Source organism: Ruditapes philippinarum, unplaced genomic scaffold, assembly GCF_026571515.1.
Source record: "Ruditapes philippinarum isolate M1 unplaced genomic scaffold, ASM2657151v2 ctg1003_1_1_1_1, whole genome shotgun sequence".
Lineage (NCBI taxonomy): Eukaryota > Metazoa > Mollusca > Bivalvia > Venerida > Veneridae > Ruditapes > Ruditapes philippinarum.
The window spans coordinates 5,750-20,000 of record NW_026854335.1 but is presented as its reverse complement, the minus strand read 5'-3'; the positions used below and the strand labels follow the sequence as shown (position 1 = coordinate 20,000).

At 36.1% G+C, this 14,251-nt stretch overlaps 1 protein-coding gene and 1 pseudogene across 2 annotated transcripts in view; one reads left to right on the top strand and one right to left on the bottom strand.

Annotated features, from left to right (window-relative positions):
* LOC132739850 (DNA-directed RNA polymerase III subunit RPC1-like) overlaps nucleotides 1-11,677 on the top strand; it is a 150,938-nt gene extending 139,261 nt beyond the window's left edge. For both annotated transcript variants that reach the window (XM_060727664.1, XM_060727663.1), the window contains exon 12: nucleotides 11,507-11,677. In XM_060727664.1, the coding sequence (XP_060583647.1) occupies nucleotides 11,507-11,662 (156 nt within the window). In that variant the 3' untranslated portion in view covers nucleotides 11,663-11,677. The remainder of the gene's footprint in view (nucleotides 1-11,506) is intronic.
* Nucleotides 3,234-4,869, bottom strand: LOC132739853 (tigger transposable element-derived protein 4-like; annotated as a pseudogene).
* Nucleotides 11,678-14,251: the final 2,574 nt, after the last annotated feature.

The window sequence follows — 14,251 nt, the reverse complement described above, 5'->3', positions numbered from 1 at the left end:
TGACTTAGAAATTCTTGGTTAAGTTTTTGCGTGTAAGCTGGTATCTCCATAACTATTGAAGGGACTTCACACTCTTGTTGTCTGTGATTATCTTAGATGATTGGCAAAAGTCCCATAACTCTAATTTTCTTTTTTACATAATTATGCCCCTTTTTCGACTTAGAAATTCTTGGTTTAGTTTTTGCGTGTAAGCTGGTATCTCCATAACTATTGAAGGGAATGGATTGAAACTTCACACACATGTTCTCTGTGATTATCTAAGATGATTGGCACAAGTCCCATAACTCTTATTTGCTTTTTTTACATAATTATGCCCCTTTTTCAACTTAGAAGTTCTTTGTTAAGTTTTTGCGTGTAAGCTGGTATCTCCATAACTACTGTAGGGAATGGGTTGAAACTTCACACTCTTGTTGTCTGTGATTATCTTAGATGATTGGCAAAAGTCCCATAACTCTGATTTGCTTTTTTACATAATTATGCCCCTTTTTCGACTTAGAAATTCTTGGTTAAGTTTTTGCGTGTAAGCTGGTATCTCCATAACTACTGAAAGGAATGAATTGAAACTTCACACACTTGTTTTCTGTGATTATCTAAGATGAATGGTATAAGTCCCATAACTCGGATTTGCGTTTTTGCATAATTATGCCCCTTTTTTGACTTAGAAATTCTTGGTTAAGTTTTTGCATGTAAGCTGGTATCTCCATAACTACTGAAAGGAATGGATTAAAACTTCACACTCTTGTTGTCTGTGATTATCTAAGATGATTGGCACAAGTTTCATAACTCTGATTTTCTTTTTTGCATAATTATGCCCCTTTTTCGACTTAGAAATTTTAGGTAAATTTTTGCTTGTAAGCTGGTATCTCCATAACTACTGAAGAGTTTGTACCTTTTCAGACAATTTTATGTATTCATATAGGTAAGCATTATTATACTCAATGAAACACCCTTGTGACAACTTTTCGAATAGTCGAGCGTTACTGTCCTCCAACAGTTCTTATTATTTCGATTGTTGGACAGTTTTCTTGATTAAGTATTGGTCTTTAAAGTCTTACTGTTTTAACGATAGATTTGAATATTTAATTACACCTTTGAAGGTTTTTGCTTTGAATTTTGGAATACCTATTTATAACCCCGCTTTTATATTTAATGGAATTTCATAGATGCCCCTTTTTAAACTTTTTTTCATAGCATAGACCTGCCTGTCACTAGGTGTATGTGAGCATGCAATCCTATTAACAGCTGTTGTTAAGTCTTATATGTATGATTGAAATAATTGATACTTAATGCAGGAAAAGGATTCTTTATATTTCAGAGATTGAATTTTGTTCGGTTAATTTTCTTAACTTTTTGCAATATTTTTTTATGTGTATTGTACAAATGTTTGAAACATACAAAGCAAAGATAAATTGAGGGCAAATAAGGACTTAGAAATAAATATGATTCTTCCCATGTTTATAATGTTTTAATAATGACTTAAGATTATGTGAGATAATTATCATATGAAGAAACAGTGTCATATCTAAAATATTATTTAATATATGTAGCATAAGTGGTATTCTGTCATCCATGCAAATACTAAATCTCCGTAAATTAGTAAATGCCAAAAAGCAACAGATAGTTAAGTAACCATATCAGGAGAACCATATCAGAAACTGTAACAGAACTGATGAAAATAAAATGGTTTTGAGAAATAAAAATGACAGCATTTTTGTGTCGCTTCTACAGAGTAGTGGTGACATATAGGGATCACTTCTCTGTCATCTGTCTGTCCGTCCATCACAAAACTTGTCCAGACTACTCAAAAGCTACCTTAGAATTTTCTTTAAAATATACTATTTTGTGCACCCACTTTAGGGGTAGTAAAAATTTCCAATTTTCAACTTGTGGCGCACGTAACTAAAAAAGTATTTGACCTAGTCATGAAACCTTTCAGAAATGTTGCTCAGCATGTGTAGTTGTGCACCTGGGTATTTTTGTGTAGATATTTTTAGTATTTTTAGAGTTATTGCCTTTGACTTAGTAAAAATTTACAATATTCAACTTGTGTTACACGTAACTCAAAAAGTATTTGACCTGTAGGCCTGACAGTTTACAAGAATGTTGGTCAGCATGTGTTCTTATGTACCTTGGGGTTTTCTTGTGGATTTATTCAGTATTAGTAGTATTTGCCCTTTACTTAATAAAAGATGTTAAGTTTTCAACTTGGGCACTTGTAGCCAAAAAAAAATTTGACCTAGAGACATAAGATTGACAAATCGGTGGAATGTTGGGGCACCCGTGTCCTATGGACACATTTCTAGTTTTAAAACTAATACAGACACAGTCAGCTTGTCAGTAGTTGGTTCAACATCCCCTTCCAGTACAGATTTCAATTCATGCAAAGATTATTTTGAAACAATATGATTGCAAAAATACATATATTAATTTTATACAAAGTTGTTTATTCTATTTTCCTATATTTGTCTCTCCTTCAAATTTAATATTACCAACTAGAATTTGCAACACTACATTAATCTTATAATAGAATCTTGGAAAACGCATGAATTGTTTAAATTATATTGGATGTCAGCCAATTTAATGTCAGATACAGTCGAAACTGTCTTCAGCAGCCAGCCAAGGCAGGTGGCTGCTGAATGGGGGGGTCAGTAATTTTTCAAAATATAAGATGTATTATCTTTATTTCTTTATAAATATTAAGCTATACTATCATCTACTTATGTGTTTTGTGTGTTTACCAAATGTATTTTTATTATGAATACATAACACATTATCATCATCATCATCATCATCATCATCATCATCATCATTGGCCGGGTTGCACTGGTGCAAATCCGGGTTATAGTATGGTGAATGTCGGGCGGTCACGGCAGGCGGGCGGGGAAAATATTTTCGTAACAGTTTTCTCAGCAACTACTTATCACAGCCTCTTGATATTTGGCATACAGCATTGACACATGGTCCCATACCGTGGGATTCGATTTCAGGTCTGTCGCTCATCCACTTCCTGTTTATCCACTTAGTTAAATTAGTTAGATTTTTCGACATTAATGGTCAATGGTAGGAAATTTTCGTAACAGTTTTCTCAGCAACTACTTATCACAGCCTCTTGATATTTGGCATACAGCATTGACACATGGTCCCATACTGTGGGATTTGATTTCAGGTCTGTCGCTCATCCACTTCCTGTTTATCCACTTAGTTAAATTAGTTAGATTTTTCGACATTAATGGTCAATGGTAGGAAATTTTCGTAACAGTTTTCTCAGCAACTACTTATCACAGCCTCTTGATATTTGGCATACAGCATTGACACATGGTCCCATACTGTGGGATTTGATTTCAGGTCTGTCGCTCATCCACTTCCTGTTTATCCACTTAGTTAAATTAGTTAGATTTTTAGACATTAATGGTCAATGGTAGGAAATTTTCGTAACAGATTTCTCAGCAACTACTTATCACAGTCTCTTAATATTTGGCATACAGCATTGACTCTTTGTCCCATACTGTGGGATTTGATTTCAGGTCTGTCGCTCATCCACTTCCTGTTTATCCACTTAGTTAAATTAGTTAGATTTTTCGACATTAATGGTCAATGGTAGGAAATTTTCGTAACAGTTTTCTCAGCAACTACTTATCACAGCCTCTTGATATTTGACATGCAGCATTGACACATGGTCCCATACTGTGGGATTCAATTTCAAGTCTGCAGCTCATCCACTTCCTGTTCACATTGGTCAATGGTAGGAAATTTTCGTAACATTTTTCTCAGAAACTACTAATCACAGCCTCTTGATATTTGGCATACAGCATTGACACATGGTCCCATACTGTGGGATTCGATTTTAGGTGTGTAGCTAATCCACTTCCTGTTTACCTACTGAATTAAATTTTCGACATAAATGGGTCAATGGAAAAAATTTTTCGTAACATCACAGCCTCATGATATTTTGTGTACAAATGCAACCCGGCCTTTTCTGTCTTTGACCCATTTTTTTTTTTATCACAATCGTATCAGAGTCCACTTCCTTCAGAAATCCAGTAGATGGCCTGTAGAATTGTAATTTCTCTCAAGATCTCAGGTCCAAGCTTAGTAGGTTTCTATTCCATAGTGACGAGCACATGTTGTAGCTGGCGCTTCCTGTACTTCATGTTTGTTGTCTGAATTATGCCGGCATCCATCGGCTGGAGGATAGAGGTGGTGTTTGCAGGGAAAAACTGCAATTTTACATTCTGAAACAATATAAAAACCATAAAATATTGTTTGTTGTTTCTTTTTTTGGGGTCATATTGCCTATTTCAATGCTACTTAAATTTTAATAACAGACTTAAACTCATGACCCTCGATTGATGAATCCTTAATGTTTTTTGTAGTCAGAGTGTGACTTTATCACCTTCATCACAGAGACAATGTTTTGATAAATGTAGATTTTAAACAATAAATAGTGCAGAAGTTTCAAATCTAGTTTATTTTTTCCTCCAGATGTCCGTTGTTATAAAGTGAAATGTAATTTGAGCTTGAAACTGTCTATCTATTCTTGTTGTTGATGAAGACTCACTAACCACTCAGCCATGCCCCCCCCCCCCAAATCCCTCTTTAATTTACAATTCATAATGGTTTTACCTTCAATGTTATGTCAGGATGGAGTGGAGCATTTTCCAGGAACAGTAATATTTTACGGTTCTGAGCACCCATTTTCCTGTCAAGCTCTTTCAGCCAGTCCTCCATCAGTGGAGTCAACATCCAGGCCTTCTTATTGGACTCATATCTCACTGGTAGCGACTCGGTGCTCATACAGCCAAAACATCGAGGTCTCCTGGATTTCCCAATGACAAGGGGTCGCAGCTTCTCACCTGAAGAACAGTTCATTATTTTTAATAAAATGTTGTAAACGGAATCTACATTTATTAACTTGAAAACAAAACATATCACAATACAAATTGCATTATAATATAAAAGTTCTACAGCACAGAGTGGCACCGTGATGTCCTGCTTTAAGTTTAACAAAATGGATTTTACACCTTAAATATATGCTAAAAACTAATACCTCTTTAACTAGCCATCACAAAACACTTTTTTATGATCCGTTTTGCAATAAATATTAAGAAAATTCATCCACGCATTTTTCTTAGTTTCGGACAATATTTACATGTTTATTAATAGCGATAATAACTGAACATCACTGGATGAATACATCAGACTTCCGCAAGCTTTTATTGGCTACTATAAATGGCTATAAACAGCGATTCTAAAAATAAACTACTGTTGTGTTTCTATTTTTATACATGAAATGTTTTTAATAGACATAAAAGTATTTTGATTAATTCTGTTAACAAACATACCAGTCATGGAAGCACATAAGGCGACTGTGATGCGCCCTTTTGATCGTTTTCCTCCGGTGCATTTCTCCCCTGTTTTGAAGAAGGTAGACTTAGTAGTGTCCCGGTAAAATAGACCTGTCTAGTCCATATTGAAGATGTTGTGAGACTCGTATCCTTTGCACAGATCCGCGAGGGTATCCTTCCATTGTTTCACAGTGTCACTATTCACCTCACCACGTTCTACGACCTGAGTTTTGAACACGATATTATTCCGTTTTAGGAAGCTTTCCAGCCAAAAGCTTGTCCGCCCAATAACTTAAGATTCCTTTGACCCACAGTCTTCATATTTAGCATGGAGGTTAGTCATGACAAGTAGATGACCCCTATTAATTTTGAGGTCACCAGATCAAAGGTCAAGGTCACAGGGGCCTTGACTTCAAAAAGCTTGTCCGCCCAATAACTTAAGATTCCTTTGACCCACAGTCTTCATATTTGGCATGGAGGTTAATCATGATGAGTAGATGACCCCTATTGATTTTGAGGTCACCAGGTCAAAGGTCAAGGTCACAGGGGCCTTGACTTCAAAAAGCTTGTCCGCCCAATAACTTAAGATTCCTTTGACCCACAGTCTTCATATTTGGCATGGAGGTTAATCATGATGAGTAGATGACCCCTCTTGATTTTGAGGTCACCAGGTGAAAGGTCAAGGTCAAAGGGGCCTTGACTTCAAAAAGCTTGTCGCCAAATAACTTAAGATTCCTTTGACCCACAGTCTTCATATTTGGCATGGAGGTTAGTCATGACAAGTAGATGACCCCTATTAATTTATGAGGTCACTAGATCAAAGGTCAAGGTCACAGGGGCCTTGACTTGAAAAAGCTTGTCCGCTCAATAACTAAAGATTCCTTGGACCCACAGTCTTCATATTTGGCATAGAGGTTAATCATGATGAGTAGATGACCCCTATTGATTTGGAGGCCACCAGGTCAAAGGTCAAGGTCACAGGGGCCTTGACTTCAAAAAAATTGTCTGCCCAATAATTTAAGTTTCCTTTGACCCACAGTCTTCATATTTGGCATGGTGGTTAATCATGACGAGTAGATGACCCCTATTGATTTTGAGGCCACCAGGTCAAAGGTCAAGGTCACAGGGGCCTTGACTTCAAAAAGTTTGTCCGCCCAATAACTTAAGATTCCTTTGACCCACAGTCTTCATATTTGGCATGGAGGTTAGTCATGACAAGTAGATGACCCTTCTTGATTTTGAGGTCACCAGGTCAAAGGTCAAGGTCAAAGGGGCCTTGACTTCAAAAAGCTTGTTGCCAAATAAATTAAGATTCCTTTGACCTACAGTCTTCATATTTGGCATGGAGGTTAGTAATGACAAGTAGATGACCCCTATTAATTTTGAGGTCACTAGATCAAAGTTCAAGGTCACAGGGGCCTTGACTTCAAAAAGCTTGTCCGCCCAATAACTAAAGATTCCTTTGACCCACAGTCTTCATATTTGGCATGGAGGTTAATCGTGATGAGTAGATGACCCCTATTGATTTGGAGGCCACCAGGTCAAAGGTCAAGGTCACAGGGGCCTTGACTTCAAAAAAATTGTCTGCCCAATAATTTAAGTTTCCTTTGACCCACAGTCTTCATATTTGGCATGGAGATTAATCATGACGAGTAGATGACCCCTATTGATTTGGAGGCCACCAGGTCAAAGGTCAAGGTCACAGGGGCCTTGACTTCAAAAAAATTGTCTGCCCAATAACTTAAGATTCCTTGGACCCACAGTGTTCATATTTGGCATGGAGGTTAGTCATGATTAGTAGATGACCCCTATTGATTTTGAGGTCACCGGGTCAAAGGTCAAGGTCACAGGGACTTTGACTTTAAAAAGTTTGTCCGCCCAATATATTAAGAAACCTTTGACCCACAGTCTTCATATTTGGCATGGAGGTTAGTCATGATGAGTAGATGACCCCTATTGATTTTGAGGCCACCAGGTCAAAGGTCAAGGTCACAGGGGCCTTGACTTCAAAAAGTTTGTCCGCCCAATAACTTAAGATTCCTTTGACCCACAGTCTTCATATTTGGCATGGAGGTTAGTCATGACAAGTAGATGACCCTTCTTGATTTTGAGGTCACCAGGTCAAAGGTCAAGGTCACAGGGGCCTTGACTTCAAAAAGCTTGTCCGCCCAATAACTAAAGATTCCTTTGACCCACAGTCTTCATATTTGGCATGGAGGTTAATCATGATGAGTAGATGACCCCTATTTATTTGGAGGCCACCAGGTCAAAGGTCAAGGTCACAGGGGCCTTGACTTCAAAAAAATTGTCTGCCCAATAATTAAAGATTCCTTTGACCCACAGTCTTCATATTTGGCATGGAGGTTAATCATGACGAGTAGATGACCCCTATTGATTTTGAGGCCACCAGGTCAAAGGTCAAGGTCACAGGGGCCTTGACTTCAAAAAAATTGTCTGCCCAATAATATAAGTTTCCTTTGACCCACAGTCTTCATATTTGGCATGGAGGTTAGTCATGGTGAGTAGATGACCAGTATTGATTTTGAGTTCACCAGGTCAAAGGTCAAGGTCACAGGGGCCTTGACTTCAAAAAGCTTGTCCACCCAATAACTTAAGATTCCTTGGACCCACAGTCTTCATATTTGGCATGGAGGTTAGTCACGATTAGTAGATGACCCCTTTTGATTTTGAGGTTACCAGGTCAATGGTCAAGGTCTCAGGGACTGACTTTAAAAAGTTTGTCCACCCAATATATTAAGAAACCTTTGACCAACAGTCTTCATATTTGGCATGGAGGTTAGTCATGATTAATAGATGACCCCTATTGATTTTTAGGACACTGGGTCAAAGGTCAAGGTCACAGGGGCCTTGACTGTAAAAAGCTTGTCTGCCCAATATATTAAGATTCCTTTGACCCACAGTCTTCATATTTGGCATGGAGGTTAGTCATGGTGAGTAGATGACCAGTATTGATTTTGAGTTCACCAGGTCAAAGGTCAAGGTCACAGGGGCCTTGACTTCAAAAAGCTTGTCCACCCAATAACTTAAGATTCCTTGGACCCACAGTCTTCATATTTGGCATGGAGGTTAGTCACGATTAGTAGATGACCCCTATTGATTTTGAGGTTACTGGGTCAATGGTCAAGGTCACAAGGACTTTGACTTTAAAAAGTTTGTCCACCCAATTTATTAAGAAACCTTTGACCCACAGTCTTCATATTTGGCATGGAGGTTAGTCATGATTAATAGATGACCCCTATTGATTTTTAGGACACTGGGTCAAAGGTCAAGGTCACAGGGGCCTTGACTGTAAAAAGCTTGTCTGCCCAATAACTTAAGATTCCTTTGACCCACAGTCTTTATATTTGGCATGGAGGTTAGTCATGATAAGTAGATGACCCCTTTTGATTTTGAGGTCACTGGGTCAAAGGTCAAGGTCACAGGGACTTTGACTTCAAAAAGTTTGTCCGCCCAATAACTTAAGAAACCTTTGACCCACAGTCTTCATATTTGGCATGGAGGTTAGTCATGATAAGTAGATGACCCCTATTGATTTTTAGGACACTGGGTCAAAGGTCAAGGTTACAGGGGCCTTTACTAAAAAAGCTTGTCCGCCCAATAACTTAAGATTCCTTTTACCCACAGTCTTCATATTTGTCATGGAGTTGAGTTATAATTAGTAGGTGACCTTTAATGATTTTGGGGTCACTGGGTCAAAGATCAAGATGCGGGGGTATTCACGCCATGACAGTGTCAGTTCTAGTTTCTTTTGTAATACATCTGCATATATATATATATATATATATATATATATATATATATATATATATATATATATATATTAGGGATGGCAACGAGTAACCGGTTAACCGAGTACTCGATCGAATGTCCGAATATCGGTTAACAAAATTGATATTCGATTACTCGGAAAAAAATATTTAATTTCTACTTTTTTGCCATTTAGAAAGATTAGTTCAGAAATTCGGAAATGTACACGTATCTGTATAAATACTTGTTAAGTGCAATCAAAACATCCTTGCAGAGGTGTGAAAATGATATCGTAAGTTTAACGAGGCGATCAGCAGTTTGACACGCGTATGGGATTGAACACAGTCCTGTGTCGTTTACGTCATTCGGCCTCTTATGATATTTAATCACCTTAAAATATTAGGAAACTTATTAATTATATAACCGTAAATATATATACGGAATATTATGTTGTAGCTTTGTATTTTGCTACGAGAGCGGTGGAAAAATTGATATCTTACGAGACCGAAAGTCGAGTGAAATATCAATTTTCCAACATTGCGAGTAGAAAAATGCATAGGCTACAACATAATTTTCCTTTTATTATATACCTATTCGTTTGAATTATAAATGATTCATTATACTACACTTCTATAAGAAATTTCAGAAATGAAATGTAGCTGTCAAGAAATAAATTGACCGACGGATGAATACGTAATTTTTGCAAAACCGGCCACGCCTTTCATAATTTTGGTTTCCGTTTCCAAATTCTACGTTTATACACAGCTAAGATCGGAACAAACGTCAAAAATAGTCCGGCACTTCCATATATGGTACCGTATTATGTTAGTGACAATTAACAATAATTTTCTATCCGTTGAAGCGTATTCGCGCTTCAAGTTCATCCTGTATTTTAGTGAGAAAATTTGTAGGTATATAATAAATGCTGTCATTGACATTTCTTATGTTTATATTTATATATGTATTTCTTGCAGTCCTATTTATAGTTACTAATTCTATGAATCAAAATAGAAAACGAAAGTAGCATGCAGACGGTGTTGATATTGTGTGATAAAACTTTAAAGATCATTGGAAATCGTCCGAGTAACCGAGTACTCGATCGGAATAATGACCGAGTACTCGAGTATTGATTTTGGTATTCGTTGCCATCCCTAATATATATATATATATATATAAATAAGTTTGCCATAAGATATTTACAATAAGGAAAATTAATAGTGACTCAGTTAGTCAACTGCCCTATCGTAATAAAAGTGATGATGTCACAATAAAGTTAAAAAAAACTTAAGTATATAAGGCCAATTAGCACAAAGAAAACACAACGGCCACTGTGGTGTATTGGTCAGCATACTTGACCAGCAATCCAGAAACCTGTTGTTGAAGTCCTGGCTGCAGTGTGCCGTGTTTTCGTGCGAATTTTCAATAATATTTTTAGCTCGACTATTCGCAGAATAATAGAGCTAATGCAGTCACCCATTTGTCATCGCCGGCGTCGGTGTCGGCGTCCCTGTGGTTAAGTTTTTGGGTGTAAGCTGGTATCTCCATAACTACTGAAGGGAATGGATTGAAACTTCACACACTTGTTCTCTGTGATTATCTAACATGATTGGCACAAGTCCCATAACTCTGATTTGCTTTTTTGCATAATTATGCCCCTTTTTCGACTTAGAAATTCTTGGTTAAGTTTTTGCGTGCAAGCTGGTATCTCCATAACTACTGAAGGGAATGGATTGAAACTTCACACACTTGTTCTCTGTGATTATTTAACATGATTGGCACAAGTCCCATAATTCTGATTTTTTTTTCATAATTATGCACCTTTTTCGGCTTAGAAATTCTTGGTAAAGTTTTTGCTTGTAAGCTGGTATCTCCATAACTACTGAAGGGTTTGTGCTTTTTTTGGAACAATTTTATGCATTCATAATAATAAAGCAGTGATTCACTCGATAAAACATCTTAATAACAAGCCTTTGTACTTTTTGGGACAATTTTATGTATTCATATAGGTAAGCATTATTATACTCAATGAAACACACTTGTGACAACTTTTCGAATAGTCAAGCGTTACTGTCCTCCGACAGTTCTTGTTTTTCTTCTTGTGAATTTTAAAAATATTTCTATTGTCATTTATTTTAAGAACAAATTCATACTTTGACAAAACTAGTGTGACAAGACTGACCTTTTAAAATTATAAAAAGAAAACATTAAGATTTCTTCAAACGTTTCTTTGTTTGCTTTTAAAAAAAGTAAAAAGTCGAGCATTGCCACAGCCAGGCGGTGGCTAATGTTTGTTGAGTTATTGCTATCAAGAAGACACATGTGATCACTGATCACTCTTGTTGGAACTACATCTGCCTTAAAGATATAACTTGTATTTTAATTTTAATTTTCAGTCAAAAGCCAATATAGTAACACCAAGAAATGGAGAACCTTTAATTGCTGCCATTCAAGATTTCATTACTGGTATGTATATCACTGTCAAATGTGTATTAAGCTACCACGCAAATAAAACACCAAAATGGTTGCTTATACAATGGTCTCTTTTTTAGTTAAATAATATTTTATTGTATATTTTGTACATGATAAATTTACACAATTTAACATCATTATCTTAAGCATAAATATAATGTACATACAAAAAGTCTGGACCAAAAGTTATACCAACATTATCTAGGGTCCTCCCCTAAAGGTCTATCTTGTTGGCTTAATGGTAACATAGTAACTGCGGATTTAAGAAATTCTGAGATATGATAAGCGATATTAGTTTTGTGTATTTTAACTAAAAAAAACAACAAAGAAAATTACAAAATGACTTAATGAGATTAAATGGAAAAAAATATGCCATTAACAATTTGCCACTAGAATAAACGCACCAAACCTTGATTTGCAGCAGTATTTTTATAAACTAAATATGAAAATAAATATAGTACATGTGTAAACAAAATAAGGTAAATCTTCTACTACTTTTGATGAAATTTTGCACTTCTTGAAATAGTCTTTATGTTTTTCGGTTTCTGCAAGTCCATCAATACCGTGTAATAATTTCTTACTTCTGAGAGGATGAAATGACCTGGTATTCCAAAAAAGTATACGTCTTTTCATAGTATATAATTTACATCGGAAAAAATAGTGTTCCGCATTTTCGATGTCTGCGTAATGGCATAATGATTGGCATAATGGACTTGAAACTAAATGGTTAATAAAAAGATCATTATTTAAGTTGCTACAATTGTTTCTAATTCGAGTATGATGGACTTTTAAGAAACGATCTCTGTATAAGAAAAAAGATGGAACTACTTGAGGTTTATATAACTGTTTAATCTTGTTTTGAAATGAAGCTAGCGACTGTGATTCGCGAATGTTTGTCGGAAGATTATTCCATAATTGAATAGCTGATGGAATAACTTATTTTGAGTAAATTTCGGTACGTCTGGCTAAAGTAATATAGTCACTATTATTTCTTAACGAATAATGGTTTTCTAACGCCATTTCGACAGATGGTGGAAAAAGTTGCATAAGATATTGTGGTGATAAATTATATTTTCCTTTATACATTAAAGCTAGTTTTTGAATTTGTCGTCTGTCTGAAAGTGAAACCCATCCTATCTCTTTAAGTAAATTTTGAATTGATACGGATCTAGTTAAACCAGTTACCAAGCGAGCTGCTTCGTACTGAATTTATTCTAACGTTTCTTTTTCAAACTGTGTACAATTATCCCATACTTAAGATGCATATTCTAAATGTGGACATAAATAAGATGTGTAAAACCGTCTCCGTGGTCGAGGGGTTAGAGTCAAGACTTCTAATCCAGTTACCTCTCTGGCGTGGGTTCGATCCCCGGGAGATGCTTTGGTAGTTTAGCGCGGAGGACGGTACTGGTGTAACTCTCCAGGAACGATGGTTAGGAAACTACCTGCCTATATGACTGAAATAATGTTGGGGAAAAGGCGTAAAATTGAAACAAACAAACAAACAAAACAAACAAGATGTGTAAATGTTATTTAGAGTTTTTCTTTTTACCTTGAATTTTAGCATTTTCATTGAATCAAGAATTCTTGCAGCTTTGGATACTATAATAGATATATGTTTATGCCATGACCTATCTTGACAGAATGTTACTCCTAAATGCTTATGGTGGTCTACATACTTAAGCTGTACATCATTGAAAGAAAGATTTGGTTCATTTTGGTTACAAAATGAAAAGAACATGACCTCAGTTTTTGCTGGATTGAAATTTACAAGCCATTGTTTAGACCATGATGTAAGGTCTTTATTTAGAATTTCTTCCATATACAAGATATCTTTAGATGAGACTGCCAACGAACTGCCATCGGCAAAAAGTCTAGTTACACTTAGAAGGGATTCAGCAATGTCATTAACATAGATTAAAAATAAAAGAGGACCAAGGACGGATCCCTGGGGGACTCCTCCAAGTAATGTTGTAGTATTAGAGAAAGAGGAAGACACAAAAACTTTCTGAGACCTATTATAAAGATAGTTGTTTAACCATGAGATCAATTTTCCTAGAATTCCATACTGTTTTAATTTGAAGATAAGACCTTTATGCCAAACTCGATCAAACGCTTTTGAAATATCGCAAAATATAATACATGTTGATTCTTTGTTGTCAAAAGCTTTACAAATTTGATTATAAATATCAATAAGCTGGTAGACAGTTGAGTGACCTGGCAAAAAACCAGATTGATTATGAAATAGTAATGAGTTAATATGAAAATAGTTATACATATGTTTAAATATAATACGTTCCATCACTTTTCCAACACAGCTTATCAAAGAAATCGGTCTATAGTTTGATGGTTTGTCCTTATTACCTTTTCAGCTCACCTTTGTGCTCAAGGGTGAGCTGTTGTCATCACTCTGCGTCCGTCGTGCGTCGTGCCTTGTGCGTCCTTCAAAAAATGGCGTTAAACTTTTCAAACAACATCTCCTCCTAAACCACATGGCCAATTGCAACCAAACTTTACAGAAATGATCCTTAGGTGGACCCCTTTCAAAGTTGTTCAAAAATTTAAATTCCATTAAAAACTCTGGTTGCCATGGCAACCAATAGGAAAAACTTAAAAAATCTTCTTTTAAAAAACCCTAAGAGCTAGAGCTTAGATATTTGGCATGAAAC